This window comes from Falco punctatus (genome assembly GCF_963210335.1).
Source record: "Falco punctatus genome assembly, chromosome: 7".
Classification (NCBI taxonomy): Eukaryota; Metazoa; Chordata; class Aves; order Falconiformes; family Falconidae; genus Falco; species Falco punctatus.
Window position 1 is genome coordinate 38098540 of NC_137587.1, and position 16832 is coordinate 38115371.

The 16832-nt window shown below is 45.3% G+C and overlaps 1 protein-coding gene and 1 long non-coding RNA gene across 2 annotated transcripts; one reads left to right on the forward strand and one right to left on the reverse strand.

The window, feature by feature from the left end:
- Positions 1–2844: 2844 nt before the first annotated feature.
- Positions 2845–16712, forward strand: RTRAF (RNA transcription, translation and transport factor). The gene is made up of 8 exons (XM_080396412.1): positions 2845–3004; positions 4787–4911; positions 6429–6528; positions 7683–7769; positions 8902–8990; positions 11997–12065; positions 15752–15800; positions 16359–16712. Exons 1-8 carry the CDS (start codon positions 2944–2946, stop codon positions 16511–16513), a joined length of 735 nt encoding a protein of 244 aa, XP_080252538.1. The 5' UTR covers positions 2845–2943; the 3' UTR covers positions 16514–16712.
- LOC308067503 lies at positions 5430–6421 on the reverse strand. Its single transcript, XR_013929630.1, has 2 exons — positions 5820–6421; positions 5430–5779 (listed from the first exon to the last, which is right to left on the reverse strand). It is a non-coding gene; the product is annotated as an uncharacterized lncRNA (long non-coding RNA).
- Positions 16713–16832: the final 120 nt, after the last annotated feature.

Consider the following 16832-nt stretch of genomic DNA (forward strand, 5'->3'; position numbering starts at 1 on the left):
GGCGACACTCAGCTGTTGTCATACCTCGCTGGCTCTCCTCCATTTCCAAGGCTTGCTCTGTTTCATCCTCACCTCCCCAGGCTTCAGCTCCGGAGCGGCAGTGGCACCGCCAAGCCAGCAGCATCTGCCAAGCCGGAGGAGGTGTGGAACACCCGGGGAAAGCGTAGGCGAGATGTTGCTCCCCGCACGCTATACTGCTGCCCACCCTGACGTTGGTGCGAGGCCCTGTATGGCTCGTTAATGAGAATAAACCCATTTGCACTAATTGCATTTGTTAGACACAAGCACGTTAGATTTGCAGCAGGCAGTGGGAAGAGGAGAAGCACAACCCCTCATCACAGCTCCTGGTGATGGCTTTGCCCTGGGGGACTTGTAGCATGTTTCAGGGGAGGTCAGATCCACCTGGGAAGGGGAAGATTCCAAAACCCGGGGTGAAACAGGATGGGTTAGGAAGGGCAAGGGCTGGCCTGAGGGTGATGAAGGCAGGGGAGGCAGAAGAAGTGTGGAGAGCCACATCCTGCTTCTGGCAGGGACCACACCAGCCACCAGCTCTGTATTTGTCCCCCCAACCCCTACACAGAGGTTTCACTGCCTGCTGGCCACCCTTGCTGGGGTGGACAGTGTGACCGACACTCATGTGGCTGTGGGCACGTGCCCTCAGATGGCTGCACACCCCGGGGACTCTGCCCTAAGCTCTTAACCACGCCGAAGCCTTTGTGCCTTTAATGCTCCCTCGCACATCACCGCTCACACGCGTGTTGGCGATGAGCCGAAGCGCTCATGGGCTCTGGCTGCGAAAGCCAGAGGCAGAGCTGGCTCCCTGCCAGCTGCACCCTGCCCTCTCTTAAACTGCTCCAGGAACAAGCCCGTGGAGATCACGCTGAATGGGAGAGAACAGTCCTAAAGGGGAAGGGAAGCAGAAGCCCCCCGTTCCCCCCGCCAGGGCTTGTTGGGTTGACTCAGCCCCGCGACACCCCACCATTGCAGTGCCGCAGCCGGTGGCTGCCAGCTGGAGCACTGGGAAGGGCTGGCACGGAGAGAAATGTCAGGATGAATATTGCATCTTCTCATCGCGCTGTCAGCACCATGTCTGCAAAGTGCCACCCGAGCCGGGGATGGGGGAACGGGGGTGGTCTCACTCCCCACCCTGGGCTCATCACCTTCTCCAGGCAAAACCACCCAAAAAAAACCACAAACGGGCCGGCTGGCACTCACCACCGAGCTTTCCGCAAGGTGCCACCCAAGCTGAGACCTGGCCATAACCCCTCCAGAGATGACTGAAATATATTGGGGAGCAAACCTCGATGAACAGCAGCAGCTTTCGCAGGGAAAACAGTTTAATTATGAGCTGGATGTGGCTCAGAGAGGGGCTCAGGCTCGGCGGGCAGGCAGGTGCCCTGCCCAGAAAGCCCCCAGCTGCTGCCTGGGGGGACGATGGAGCACGGCCGGGATGGGGGGGCTCTGCCTGCAACGGGAGCGATTTGCCTGTGGTCTGAAGAGTATAAAAAGGGCAGGTTTCTAAATTCTGAAGAGCGCCAAGAAGGGAAAACAAGTGCCCCTTCTTGAATGGGGGGGGTTCCCCTCCCCCCCCGAAAGGTCGGTTCTGCTCTTGTTTAATTTCATCAGGGACGTGGCCCCTGTGCTGCAGCAGTGCTGTGTTCAAAATAAGGGTGAATAAGGGTGGAATCCCCCCCCCCCAGCAAAGCTGACAGCAAAGCCCCCCCACTGCCCATGGCCCCCACAGCCAGGGGCCCGGGGCATGGCCCCACCTGCCTCCAGAAATGCCCCCAGGGCAGCAGTGCCCCCCCACCCAGCACTGCTCATGGGGGGCCCAGGGGCTGGCCCCGGAGCCCCCGCAGTGTTCCCAGGAGCTGGGGGGAGGTGGCCCGGCCCAGCGGGACCCCCCAGGGGCATTCTGCCCCTCAGGTGGTGCCGGGGTGGCTGTGGGGCAGATATGGGGGGGCAGAAAGCCATGGGGCCCCTGTGTCACCCAGCCCCCAGGTAGCTCTGGGCAGTGCTGTGGGGCTGCCCCAGTGCTTCCCAGTATGTCTCAGTGCTCCCCAGTACAGTGCAGTGCTCCCCAGTGTTGCCCCGTGCTCCCCAGTGTCACTCCAGTGCTCCCTAGTACAACGGAATGCTGCCCAGTACAGCTCAATGCAGTGCTCCCCAGTAGAGTGCAGCACTCCCCAGTACAGCTCAATTGTCCCCCCTGTACAGCTCAATGCTTCCCAGTGCTGCCCCAGTACTCTCCAGTACAGCTCAGTGCAGTGCTCTGCAGGGCTGCCCAGTGCTCCCCAGGATGGCTCAGTGTTCCCCAGTGCTTCTCAGTACAGCTCAGTGCACAGCTCCCCAGTGCTGCCCAGTACAGCTCAGTATTCCCCAGTACAGCTCAATGCTCCCTAGTGCTGCCCAGTGCTCCCCACTAAAGCCCAGTGTTTCCCAATACTCCCTAGTACAAGGCAATGCTGCCCAGTACAGCTCAGTGCAGTGCTCCTCAGGACAGCCCAGTACAGCCCAGCGCTCCCCAGTACAGCCCAATGCTCCCCAGTGCTCCCCATTACAGCCCAGTGTTTCCCGATACTCCCCAGTACAAGGCAACGCTGCCCTGCCCTGCCCAGCCCAGCCCAGCCCAGCCCAGCCCAGCCCAGTGCTCCCCAGCACAGCACAGCCCAGCCCAGTGCTCCCCAGCTCCCCCCGCCACGGCGCCAGGCCCCGCCCCTGTCACTGTCCGCCCGTCGTCGTGTCAATAAAGTAGGGCCGCTTCCCTTCCCGGCACCCCCCTCCGTCTTTCCAGTGGCTGTGGGGGCTGCCGCTCAGCGTGCTAGCCAATGGGTGGGCAGGAAGCGGGGAAGGGGGCGTTCCTTCCTGTCCGGCCTGTCGGCTCGGCCTGAGCGGGGCGAGCGGCTAGGCCCGGCCGTCGGCGGAGGCGGCGGCACCGGCACCATGTTCCGCCGCAAGCTCTCGGCGCTCGACTACCACAACCCGGCTGGCTTCAACTGCAGGGGTGAGGGGCTGCGGCGGGGCTCCGTGGGGCCGCTGCAACGTAACTTCTCCCCCTCCCCTCCCCTCGCCTTTCCACCGCTCTCCTTGCACACTGGCGGCCCAGGCTCCCCCCAGGGCCCCTCTTCGAGGCCGGGGGCTGCCGGTGCGGCTCGTTCTCCCTGCTGCCGTCCCCTCGCCTCAGCGCTTCGGGAACCTCCCGCCCTCGCTCCTCCCTAGGGCCGGAAGGGTCTGCTGGGCTCTGAGCCTTAGCGCAGCTCTCTGGGCTCCTCGCTTTAGCCGCAGCACAGTATTGAGGGGAAATCCCGAGCTTAGGCGGGGAAAACTGGGACACACACACACACCCCTCGGCATTGCAGCGGGTGTGCATGGTTTGCTTGGCATTGGTGGCTCTTGGGGCGTTGTGTAAGAACAGAGCAAAAGTGGAGATGTGATCCAGGGATAAACAGTGTCGCTGCTGTTCTTGGCCTCTTCCCGTGAAGAGTTTTGGTTTATGTAATGTGAGGGACAGGAGTCACTCATGCCACAGAAAACACCCTCGGCTGCTGGCTGAGTCTGCCTTTAGCACTGGAGCCTGGGGTGTCCTGTACGTGAAGCGAGGCAGAGGCAGCGTGAGGAATAAGCGTGGTCTAGTAACATGATTAGAGCTATTTTTTGATGCACTGATACTTGTCAATACTTGATGTTTGGTTTTTGCAATGCTTAACTTTTTTTCTTGCTTGAAAAGGCTCTGTAACAGATTTTACTTATACAGTGTATTAAATTGTAAGCTTCAGTTCATCCTTTTTAATGGTTGTTTTTCTTTCAGTGCTTCTGGTAGACTTGCTTATTTCTCAACAGATGTGTTTACTGGCATCTTTTTTGTTGTAGGTCTTAAATTCCTTATAGGTAGTATTTCTTTTTGCTTAAAGGTTCATTTTGTCAGTGTAGAACTTCTAAAAGGTCTGAAAGCTTTCCTTTGCGTGTTGTGACTACATCTCTACTTCTTACAACACCTGTGGTGGAAGAAGGGGACTTACATCACTTGAAAAACACTTTTGAGGGCCAAATGTATCATTCTTGTCAGTGATGGGCAAAAATGATGTGCTTACCCCACTCTGAGATGCAGGAGGATATTAAATTCATTAACCTGAGATATTAAACCTCATCCAAAGCCAAAATATCACAGCTGATTTTTGAGAGGCTAATGTTACTCCAGAGCTGTGATGTGCTGTGTCCAGAAGTGAGTTCAGTCACTGAAACGCAGGTGTGGGCTAATTGCTTTGTCCGATATGAATATCTTTGTTTGGACCACAGTCTTTGTATTGTGGAATTCCAGCTCCCAAATAATGAGATGTTGAGTCAGCAGCGAAGGAAGAAAATGCCTTTGCATAGTCACGAGCTGTGTGTTGCTCTTTGGAAGAGATGGGGGTTACTGCTCCATGTAATGTGTTTGTCCAGATAACAGTCTTCAGAACTGAATTTCTCTATCAGTGTTTCACCCTTCCCTCTTTGCTTAATAACTGTATTCCCAATAACAACAGTCCGTTGGCTGATGCCTTTTAATCAGTCAACCATAGCCAGTTTGGTGTGAGTTGAAAAATGAAAAACACGCAGTGCTCAGTTTTTGTCAGATGTTATCCTGGAGTATGTGATTTTAGTGTTAGATATATCTTTTTTTATGGTAAACTATGAAAGCACTCAGGAGCCTCAGTATTTGCTTGTATGAATTGGATCAAAACTTAAGGGCTTGGTTTTGCCCTTGAAGATATTTGTTGATTCTTTCTTTGTTTACTTCTCCCAACAGATGAAACGGAATTCAGAAATTTTATTGTCTGGCTCGAAGACCAGAAAATCAGACATTACAAGATTGAAGACCGAGGGAATTTAAGAAATATACACAGCGATGACTGGCCCAAATCATTTGAAAAGGTATTTCATTGTTTCAGACAACAATGGAAGTGATGATTAACAGCTGCTGTGGTGGTTGAATATAAATTACTCTGAATATTTGTCCTGTCTGAACTTTTACATTTCCAGGTGTTTAAATGTATTATTGAAGCCAAACTGTAGGAGTTACAAGGTCTTTAGGTAGACTCTTTGTACATAACTTTCACTCAGCTTTGTTTTTCCAGTAGGTGGGCTATCAATCCTCATGTTTTTTGCCTGATTTGATTTCAGCTCTTGAAGTAGAAGGAAGATTGACTACAAATAAACAGCTTTCTGCATTAATGATTCTTAATGTACCAAAAGGAAAATAGATGAGGCTAATGTACTCACAGGCTTTGCAGGCATGTGGAAGAAAGCTACTGCAGCTCATCTCTGCACCTCATATTACTTCAGACAGATGTTTTTTTCACTGCTATCGCAAAGCCTGGCAAGCAGCCATTATTTTGTGAGTGATTTGTGTGTGTGCTTGTGAGTGTTTTGAGTCATCACATGGCTGTTGAGCTTTCCCTCTTGGTTCCCATTTCCTTTCTCTCAAAACCGCCCTGCAAGGAGCTGAAAATGCTGCTATGTAATACTCAGTGCCTGTTCATCTTGCCTTTTTTTTTTTTTTTCCCTTGGAACCGCCTGCCTTGCTCACTGCACAGGAGGATTGGAGTTGCAGCGGTCACGTTTTGCAGGAGGGAATCTAAAGTATTCTGATATCACATACATAAATGTGCATGCTATTAAAATTATTGGCAGCTGTTACTGTTGGGGTATTGGTAGTATCTTTCTTGGCTGGGCCAGGCTGTCCTCCTCTGTGTGCCTGCCAGGGGATCCCTGCCTGCTAGTGCTCTCAGGCCCCTGTGCCCTTTCCCTCTATGCTGCTACTGGAGTAGAGGCTGTGTCACACTTCTCTCGCTCCAGCAAAGGGGCATAGCAGGATGTCACTACGTCCTGGACTTTGTGAGTCTTGGCAGCAGGTTGGGTCTGGTGTTCTGGCTTCAGAAGAGCAGAGACATTGTCCCAGCCACATTTTGTCCTCTCTTATTAAACAGAGTCCCTAGGAAAGGGAAAATTACTTCTGCTGCCCCTCAGAATCCTCTGGTACCACTATCGTGAAAGCCTTAGGTAGCATCATTCCTCCTTCCTGCTTTAAATAGAAAGTTTTTGCTGTAATTTGTTTTCTGTCCTTCCCCTTGCCTTCGCTTACTGTCTAAGATGAACAGAGAGCAAAGAAAAGGGGTATTTTGGTTTATCTGGTTGCAGTCTCACAATTAACATGAGTAACATTCATCAAAAAGCGGGTGCCATTACTAAATGGCAGACTTGAGTTAACGGTGGATTGAAGCAGTCTAAAATGGATCTGATGCCGCAGCAGGACATTTCACAATGATGCTTCTTGTTAATAACTATCTTCTAACAACTGTAAGGTCTGTGGGAAGTGACTGTTCACAAAACAGTTTTGTGCTCCTAGCTGATTCATACAGATCGTTAATATCTGTTTTCTCTCTACTCAGTATATGAAAGATGTAAACTGTCCTTTCAAAATACAAGAACGACAAGAAACAGTGGACTGGCTTCTCGGCTTAGCAGTTAGGCTCGAGTATGGAGATAACGGTATGTGTGAACTTAATCTATCTTTCATAATGATAGGGAAATGTTTTTCTATTTAATTCTATGAAGTACTTGTCAAATTAAGACAATGTCAAGATTATATATTATTGTCTTTAAAAATAAAAATATAATTTCACTTGCTTGGTTTTGTGCCACACTCAGATGTGAACTGTTTCTCTTCAGCTCCCTTGGGACAGCACAGTAGCATACTTGCGTTTATTACTTTATTTCTGGATATAGAAAAATCCAGAAAAAACTTACTCTAAAGTGTATTAAATGCATTTTCTTTAGCAGTACGTTTACTTGACCCTTGTTTTACAGGGAGTAGATCCGGAACTCTTGGGAACCAGGGCAAGGTTATGAAAAAGTTGAAAAAGTTAAATCTTGACAGTCAGTAGCAGTTTCATATCTTTATTGTGAGAGTGCAAATACAAATGTAATTACTGGTGGCAAACATAATAATAGCCAAAGTATGGTTTTCTGTTACATTTAATTCCTGCAGGGCTGAGCTCTGCCTCAGACTAGGGATGGGATATAAATACCTACAATCTGTAGAACTGGATCTCAGTCCCTCACGATGGAGAAAGTGAGCTGCCTGTGACTCAGGGTTAAATGAAGATGGAGGAGCCAGGAGGTCCCATCCTCAAAAAGCTTGAAAACCCTGTGTGGGTCATAGATGAATGCTACAGTCTATAAAACAAAGCCTTTACTGGAAATGTTTTACTTGCTGATCACGACCAACTTCAGTCTGTAGTTCTTGAGCCTTACATACACTGCTGATTGAGGCAGAGGGCCAATGCTAGTTGAACTGGTGGATTATGTAAGTAAGCTGCAGCTTGTTCAGCCTTCTGGGATGAAGACTGTAGGAAAAGCCTTAATCAAGAGCATAATGCCCTACATAAGTGTGGAGCATGCTCTGATGCTGCTCTTGGATAGCTCTCTGCAGATGGGAGCTGTTAGGGTAGCTCACTGGAATTGCAGCCTTTGGGGTGCTTGAGGAGCTCCAAACCATGAGCATAAAAGCCCAGAAGGCTCTTGGCCAATTACCACGCTCCAAAAATACAGCTATAGCAAACTACAGCTTGGCACTAAACTTTTAATTAGTTATTTTTGTCATTAGCTCTAATGGTGTTCATGTTTGCTTCTTAATTTAACAGCTGATAAGTATAAGGACTCTACCCCTGATGGTGCTAAAAATACTGATAATACAGCAAAAAATGCAGAACCGCTGATTAACTTGGATGGTAAGTGTGCAGCAGCCTACTGTATGGATCTGTCACACGTGAATGTGTTCCATGGCCTGCATGTTCTTCAGATTTGTAAGTTGTTACAATACTGTGATACGTACAACTTTTTAAAGCCCTGTTTAAAGCTTTAGGAATGCAGAGGCATATATTCTTTTGCTGCTAGCTGAAACTGCCTCTCTGTGAACAGTGTTTTCAGAGTTACCGTGAGTTTGCACTTGTTTGCATTCCTACTAAAGGAAAGAGGAACTGTTCCATGTGAATCCCAGGTGACTGGATGTGCACTGATGTGGGCTGCTTCTGTGGGGGCAAAAGGGGAAGGGCAGAGGGGAGAATCTTTCTCAGCAGAATGAGGTGCCCGGAGACTTGATCAGATAGAAGCTGGAAGGGCTCTTATCAGGTAGTGAGGAAGGAGCTGAAGGGTGTTTACATTAACAGCTTTGCGGAGAGCTCTATAAAACATGAGTGCTTACTCTGGGTTAGGCTTGAATAGCAAGATACCTCTTGACTATGGACTCTAACATATCTTTTTTTTAAAAAAGAAGCCTAAGGAAACATGATGGCAGACTGTTTACTTCAATACTGTCAGGTATTACACATTGGCTTGGTCTTCCCCAGCTGTACCTCTCACAATAATTTTAATTTTTCTGACTGCTAGGCACATCCACAATGGAAGTGGTGGAAAACAGTTGCTAAAATTAGCCCTAAATCCCCCAGTTCTTCTCCCATTGCTCCTCCTGCAAAAAGACAGATAGGAATTGGCCCTGCCCTCACCCAGCAGGCACAGTTCTGCTCTGCAGTGATAGAAAGGTATATAAAAGAGAATACCTACATGTAATTGGCTTTATTTTCAAAGACTTAACACAGGTTTCCTGTGTGCTAGAGCATATGCAATGCAATTTGGCATTGAAAACAATGCTATTTGTGCTCAGATGGTGTTCTGCAACCTGGTTACAAAGCCTAGTGCACAGTTTGCTTTGTAGCCAGACAAAGTGGTTGCTCTCAGCTGTTTATCCATGGTCTTGCCTGTCCTTGAGAGCAGACTGACACTGTGGAGTCAGGAAGCCAATTCTGTCTTTTTGAAGCCACTTAAACTGGCACGTATTTTTAATTATGATGATTATTTTTGCAGTGAATAATCCTGACTTCAAGGCTGGAGTGATGGCTTTAGCTAATCTGCTTCAAATTCAGCGACATGATGATTACTTGGTGATGCTTAAGGTGAGTTGCACAATTTTCAGACCTCTTCTCTTTTCCCCAGTGGCTGGTATGTGTGTAATAGCTTGTGGTGCAGAGTTACTGATAACTGTGATTTCTTAGGCACAGATATAAAGTAAAACTCATCCTGTATGTGCCTTTTCAAGCAGATAAGAACACAGAGTATAAATCATGGATATGAATGCAGGAATAATTATTGTGGTAAGCAGTTCAATTGTAGCTGAGTTCCTGGGGTTCCAACACTAAGAACTGTTGTTCAGGATTTGAGGTGTTCTGAGTTAGCTAAAGTACTACTTTATGTGTTTTTAGTGAGCTTCAGAAGTGTTGAGGAGCACACTTAAAGGAGAAGATTGTGTTCCTGTGCTAGAAATTAAGCAAAACTTGAAAACACAGAGGCTAAGTGATACAAAGGATGTTTTAAAACAGGCATCCTAAGGAGGAGCCACAGTTAAAAGCTTCCTCCGCCTTTTGGTCCTATAAACTGTTTACCCCTTGTCATTACTGAGTTTTAGTCTTGACAACTAGTCATGGCTTTTAAATGCAGGCTAATTCATTTTCTAAAGCATCTTTTTTATGACTTTGAGAAAATCTGTGACTTAGTGATCTAACTCTGTAATTCTCTCTAAACTTTGGTTTGAACATGTACTGTATGTGCTGAGACTGTAGCAATCCTTAGTTCCTACTTGATCATGTCATAATATGGAAATAAGCTTAGTTTTGTTTGGTACCACAATAAACTCATTTCACTGAAAAAAACCAATAAGGTCTGTTCAGTAGCTGTGACATTTGCTAAACTTATTTTGGAGAAACTAAATGCCGTGGGCATTGAAGTTTTATATAGTGTATGTAAGTCTATAACAGGTATACTTGTACCAGGTTAGCATGATACTGTTTCGTAAGAAAGTGACAGCCTGCAGTTTTGCCATCAACCACTTTCTCATTCTCTCCAGTATGGTGTCCTCCTTCACTTTGCCAAAATAGCCTTTGAACCCTTCATCAACCTTTTGAGAGAGATGGAGTTCTCATATGTCAAACCTCTACCAAAAAAAACCCCGAAAACTGTACAAAAATCAATGAAAAGGGATATCTCATAGAGAGAGGAGACTCTGTGAATGGTCATTGGAGGATCTGCAGCATGAGCTCAGTGCTTATTAGACAGAGTTCCTTCAGATGGTCTTGTAGGATTGTCTTGAGTCTAGAACACCTGTGTCTGAGTTCATCTCAGTTGGTACTAGCAACTCTGAAGACAGCAGAATGTGTTTTCTGCATAAATGTATTTAAATTTGTCATGATTTCTACATTTCTTTCTAGTCTCTCTTTTTTTCAGACGGAGGTGGCTGGACAAAACCACCAGCCTGAGCTTTCTTGCTTTTAATTACAGTGAGAACAGATTCCTGCAATTGCAGTTTATGGTACATGAACAGCAGCACTGCTAGTTTTCAGGGTTTGATGGTGCTAGAATGTGTCAGTGAAACTCTTAATTCTACACCACAGTAAGCCGGTTTGCAGTGTGCATGCAGAGAATTTATGATCCCTTTCCAGTTCGGGCACTCACGAGTAGATGCTTAGAGAAGGCCAAAGGGTGCAAGTGTGCCACAGACATCTGGCCAGAGTGAGCAGAGAGATATTTGGAGTCCCATTTTATTAATTTAAATCTGGCAAGTTGATCAGAAACCATCTGTGTAACACAGTTGGATATCCTTTTTCTAATGCAAAAGGCACTCAAAATTCTCTTATACAAGGTCTGGTTTCACTGTTGGAATTTAAAATTAAACTCCTCATCAAATGACTGTTTTGTCCAGGTTACTCCTTTCAGTTAGAAAGATTTCTAGAGAAGTATTCAGTGGCAACTTTCTAGTGTCATTTCAACTTTCATCATGACCAAAACTGGGAGAAATCTTGGGGGAGAAATAGAAGCAGTAAGACTGCTTCTGTCACATTTGGCTACTCATCAGGGGAAGTCTGAGGAATGTGTTTGACAGACCCAGTTCTTTCTGGTAGAAGTCTGCCTGCATGGCATTCCTTCAGCTATTTTTAGAGGCATTTACAGCTGTAGGTATCGGTAACTGATCACTCCGATATGATTTCATGCTGTGTACTGGAGCCAGTAAAAACAGATGAGCAGCAGGATTGTTAAAATCAAGGCTGTTCCTGTGTCTAAAAATAATCCCTTTCTGCTCTCAGTCTTTTTAAAATCTGGGTGGGTAGTCCTGCCCTAGGTTTCTCTGCATGTTGAAGATGGTTCAGCACCTACTAAAAGGTGCCGCTAACAGGATTTCCTTCCTGAAGAAGCTGTATTGCTGCAGCATTAAAGGTGTGTGATCTCAGAAAAATAATGGTGCTGCTGCTTTGGGATCGTGATCAGCTTGTTCTGGAATCACAGAATCATTGAGGTTGGAAAAGACCTTTAAGATCATAAAGCCCACCACTAAACCATGTCCCTAAGTGCCACATCTACATGTCTTCTAAATACCTCCAGGGATGCTGACTCCGCCACTTCCCTGGGCAGCCTGTGCCAGTGCTTGACAACCCTTCTGGTGAAGACTTTTTTTTCCCCAACATCCCGTGGTGCAACTTGAGGCCATTTCTTGTCCTATCCCTTATTACTTGGGAAAAGAGACTGACCTCCACCTCTCTGCAGCCTCCTTTCAAGTAGCTGTAGAGAGCGATAAGGTCTCCTCTCAGCCTCCTTTTCTCCAGGCTAAAAATTGCAAGCTTTCTTGACTGTTCCTAGTATTTGTGGTTCCTGGCCCAATAGTGACTGAAATTAATAGTGTAATAGTCGCTTCTGGTTAAGCCACAGCCAAAGAGACTACACCTGTGTAAGATACTACTTGCAAAGAAGAGTGCTGTTTGAAAAGGCTTAAGGTCTGAAAGAGTTTTCCAAGAAGTCTTGCACAAAACTGTGGGTTTGAGGTTATGCCAGGTTATAATGTTGCCTCCTTGGAATTGCTGAGAAATGCATCAAGACGTAAATTAATTAATCTCACATCTTAAATTTTTTCCTAGGCAATTCGCATTTTGGTTCAAGAGCGCTTGACACAGGATGCCATAGCAAAGGCCAGTCAGTCCAAGGAGGTTTGTATATACACTGCATGAGTCTAGTTTTAATTATTCCGTATCGAGTAAAGTGGTGTAGATGTAAATGTCTGCCATCTCAGTCAAAACTGGTTTGTTTAAACACTTTGTTTAGGAGGGTGGTGGAAACATGCTTTATCTTCACCATCCTGATTGTAAAAGACCCAGAAGGGTTATGGAGAGTAGTAATACAAAGCTCTCTTTGTTTCAGTTGAGTACAAATATATATACCTGTATGATATATCATGTAAACAGCTGTTTCCATTAGTTATTTGCTAGAGGATTACCCTTACTGTTCAGTGCAGCAAGCCTACAGTATGAGAAGAAATGTATGACTTGGCTTTTCCTTGGAATCAGCAGTATTGGTTGTGTGAACAGGTTGAAACATTTATTGTATGGAGTGTTTTGTTTTGTATCTACACCTGGTGTGTGTTTGAGAATGGGGTGCTGGACATCCAACTCCTCCCTTCCCCAAAAAGAGGTGGTGAAGGAAACTTCTGCACTGAAACCTCAGATCTTGCAGAATTATTTTCTGACCACAAGCTGGCTGTCTGTAAGACATTCCAGGGGATGACTGTGGTTTTTCAGATTGTAGTTTCTTAAACATCCCAGTTCTCCAGCTCTTCTCTCTGGCATCTGGCACAGCAGTTGCTGGCATCGGGACTTGGGCGTAGCCAGGGAAGGCAGCCTCTCCTGCCCTGCAGGTGTATGTTTAGAATTGTCCCTGCTAAATCTGGTCAAAGACTGGATCTGGTCAAAGAGCTGAAGTCCCTTTACCTGTTCTGGCAGCTGCTCAGAACAGTCCATGCTTGCTTTATTATCATAACAGTGATTACGGTGTTTACTAAGTGGTAATAGCAGGTGCTCTGAGTTGCAGTGTGGTAACTGCCAGAAGTGTGGAACAATAAATCAAAGCTTTGGTCTTGTATATCCATAAAACCATTAAAAGCAGGAAAATATGAAGCAGCTGAGACTGCTGTATTCATTTTAGGTTCTATAACTAATGTTAATAAAAAGATGCTTTTAGTTGTTTACGTAGCTGCATAGCTGACGTGGGGATCAAAATGAGATTTTCTGTGTGTTTGGCAGAACTGGCTTCTTTGAGGAACAGTGGATTTTTTTTCACAACAAATTGTTCATATTTGATAGGTCTTCAAAACATTGTCAGATCTTAAGTTGAGGTGTCACTGAATATGATATATGTCACTGGGAGTGTATTCTCATTAGGAATGCTAAATTTCAAGTGAGGTAGAGAAAAGGCAGGAGATGGGAGGCAGGAAAACAATTTTCTGTGCCAGTAGCAATTGTCAACATCATAATGTACCAGATAAATGAGGAAAATACCTTAAAAGGAGAGGTGATTGCTAGGGTGCAGGATAGAAGGAGAGGACAAGGAATAAACCTCTGTCCCTGATTTTGGCTGTCTTGCTAATGGCCAAAATACTCGGCAGTGACACTGTGTATGTTAAGCCTTGTCCCTGGAAACAGGTTATAAATGTCTGACTGCTGCATGGCAGATGACTTAACATACAAAACGTCATGAGCTACATTCTTGGCAATATCGAGTTGGAGTGGGGAAAAGATAAAATAGATACAAAAGTGTTCTCTGACTGAAAGATATGTATGAGGACAATGCTGAGGAGACTTAATGCTGCTATGTTTGTGGTTTAAATGTACCAAATAAAATGAGATTTATCTTGTTGGGTTGTCAAGATGTGGTTTTCAAGATGAGACATGACACTGGGTTTTTTTGGTTTTAGATTGTATTTTGACTGGCTGTTATTTCAGTGTAGTGGATGTCAAGGCAGGATTCAGTTTTATATCAGACTTGTAGGCTGTCCTGAGCTTTCCTTGCCTGCTAAGTGTATCCTAGGTAGGATTGGTTACAACAAATGCCTTTCGGGATTGCTTTAAGGATGCTCCTGAAGGCTATACCTAGACCATATTTGAAGGCACAACAAAGTGGATACATTTTCACCCCTTCTCTGAAATCTTTTTTTTCCTCCTACTCCCAGGGAATCTAGTTTTCTGGTTCACACTTCCAGTTACTGGGGAGGTGGCTGCAGTGGTCAGGCCCATTGCAAGTGTTTTGTGCAGCGTTTTTAAATTAATGAGGCTGTGAAATGAAATAGTCTGTATAGTTACAAATTTTAAAGGTGCTCTTCATTTCTCTCCCTGTTTGATGCTGCTGCGCAAATTGTAGTTGTAGCAGCAGTGGGTGCCTGTAGAGCTCAGCACCTGCTATGAGACCACTGCTGTGGGGCTTAGCGAAGGCCAGTCTACTGCTGTCAAAGACAACTTCCACCGGCCAAAAAGGAGCTAATGTGCGGGGGGGTGGGAGGAAGGCAGGGTAAGTAATGCTCCGCTACCACGGTGTAGCCTCAAAAGGCCACCCCTGAAGGTGCCACTGTGGTCACTCAGCATTGAAGGTACCTGCAGTGGCCCTGGGGAATTCAAAGAACCGACTGAATCGGTTTTGCTGCTCGTGTGGCTCGGAACATACTAACTAGGGTGGCAATGAGCAATTGTAGCCTTAAGTATAAACCTGATTTCTTAAAAAGTGTATATATGAAGTCTAATATTGCTAGAAGCTGTTTGAAGTAGCATTAGTGGCATCCTTACCAACAAAAGATTAGATTTTAACAGTGGAGTTGTATCTTTAAGATTGCAGTTGAACAGCCATTTTATTGTAAAGGCCATGGAAAAGAACCACTTTTTGAAAATGGGGTAACTCTCGTGTTAGTCACCATTTTGTATTTGGTGTGTGTTTTGATCAACTCAGAAATTCTTTTTTACCTAATATATAAGCATTTAAAAGAAATCCTCACTGTTTAGAAGTCTTACAACCCCATCATCATAGTAACTAATGCTATTGAACTTGAATGTTCTCATCGTGCCAAATGCAAGGCGTTTGGCAAATGTGCCAAGGCAAACATTGAAAAAAGTTAGAGGTAGTAAAAGCAAATTCTAACATTTACATTGCTTAAACCTAATTTTATGTGCATGTTGAAAAATGATGAGTGATTGTTTAGCATGACTGCTCCTCCACAGGTCGAGAGGGTAAAGGCAAGAGATCAGTGCTTATAAATGACCACTAATAAAACTTTTCCTTGTACTGTCGTAATAGAGCAAGTGTTTAGAAAATTGAATGTTTAGCTTTATTCCTAAACTTAATACTGGAGAAAAATGCTTCTGGGGATGTTGATGGAGGCCGCAAGTTCAGTGCTTGAGAAACTTGGTTACGGAGAATTTTTACAACTCTCAAATCAGCCAGTGCTTTGAAAACTGGCAGCTGTTGAAAGGCAGTTTTGAAGAAAGCCTAGTTTGTGCTGCTTTCTGTTTGTCTGGGTAGCGATGCTGCTGGACTGGGCGTTCTCTCGCAGTGCTGTTAGCCTTTTAAGGACTGAATGTGGGCAGTGTGTATCCAATGGGGCTCGCTTGACAAGTAGGGGGATTATTCAGCATGGAGATTTTTCTTTATTAATACTCTGGGTCTGATGTTTCAGGACACAAAGGCACTTGTGTGTAACTATGCATGGTGACTTCTTGAAGATGTCACACGTGTCTATATAAGCAAAACTCAGGTGTCTCTCCTCCAGTTACCTGCTGTAGTACTTGATTTTCATTTTCCAAACATGCAAAATGACATTTCTAATCATATTTGAACATGCTTTTTCTTTTGAAAGGGTTTGCCTGTTGCTTTAGAAAAGCACATTCTTGGTTTTGACACAGGAGGTAAGCAGTTATCTTAATGTTACTTTTAAATAGAGATGTTTGCCTTTGACAAAGTATATTACTGTCAAATGTGTGGCTAATGTGTACAGTAAAAAGCCTGTAGTGGAAAAAATTGCTCCCTCCCAGCAAGAGAGCACTCTTGAGCATTCTGTTTTGGAACAGAAAAGCATAAATCTTAGCTGTGGAATATGTTGTTTCAGAGTAATGTTTAAATAACGGCTTTTAATGGCAGCCACGTTTGCAAGCAGAGGGAATGCACCTCGCTACTGTTGTCTTGCAAATCTTGCTTTTACCGGCAGAGGACCTCTGTGCTGCTTCCTCGTGTTTTAGCTGCATGATTTACCTAAAATCTAATCGTTGCTGTGACTGGGTCGATTATATTGTAAGCAATACCCAGATGACCTGGGACTCCACTAGTCTGGCTGCAGCAGGGAAAGCTGTTTCCTTTTTCAAGTATGAAAACCGCGAGTGCAGAGCATTAACTTAGATCTAGCTTTTCTTAAGACCTTTGTCAGATGACAATGATTGATACGACTTCTCTTTCTACAACTCACCCAGATGCTGTTCTCAATGAAGCTGCCCAAATTCTCCGTCTGCTGCATATAGAGGAGCTCCGAGAGCTGCAAACAAAAATTAATGAAGCGATTGTAGCAGTTCAGGCGATTATTGCTGATCCCAAGACGGACCACAGACTGGGGAAAGTTGGGAGATGAACAGATAAAATCTTTTAGTCTGTTGTGTACTTAGTACAATTAGGAACTAGATACAACTCCACAACTCTGGCATGCAGTTTGAGATGGTATTATTTCACTGTTTTGAAAGAAAACAGGAAATTGAATTCTGACTTCTAATGAATTATCATTTTTCTTTAAATAAACAAGGTTGGGAAAAATAGACAAATTGTTCTGATTAGCTCTCAGTTGGCAAATAAGTTTTTCATTGTGTTTGGCTTTGTGATCAGAGGGGAGTGTTACATAAAGTCTGACGATTCCTCTTTTGCTGAGGTCCTGTCATATGAACAGCTCACTCCTG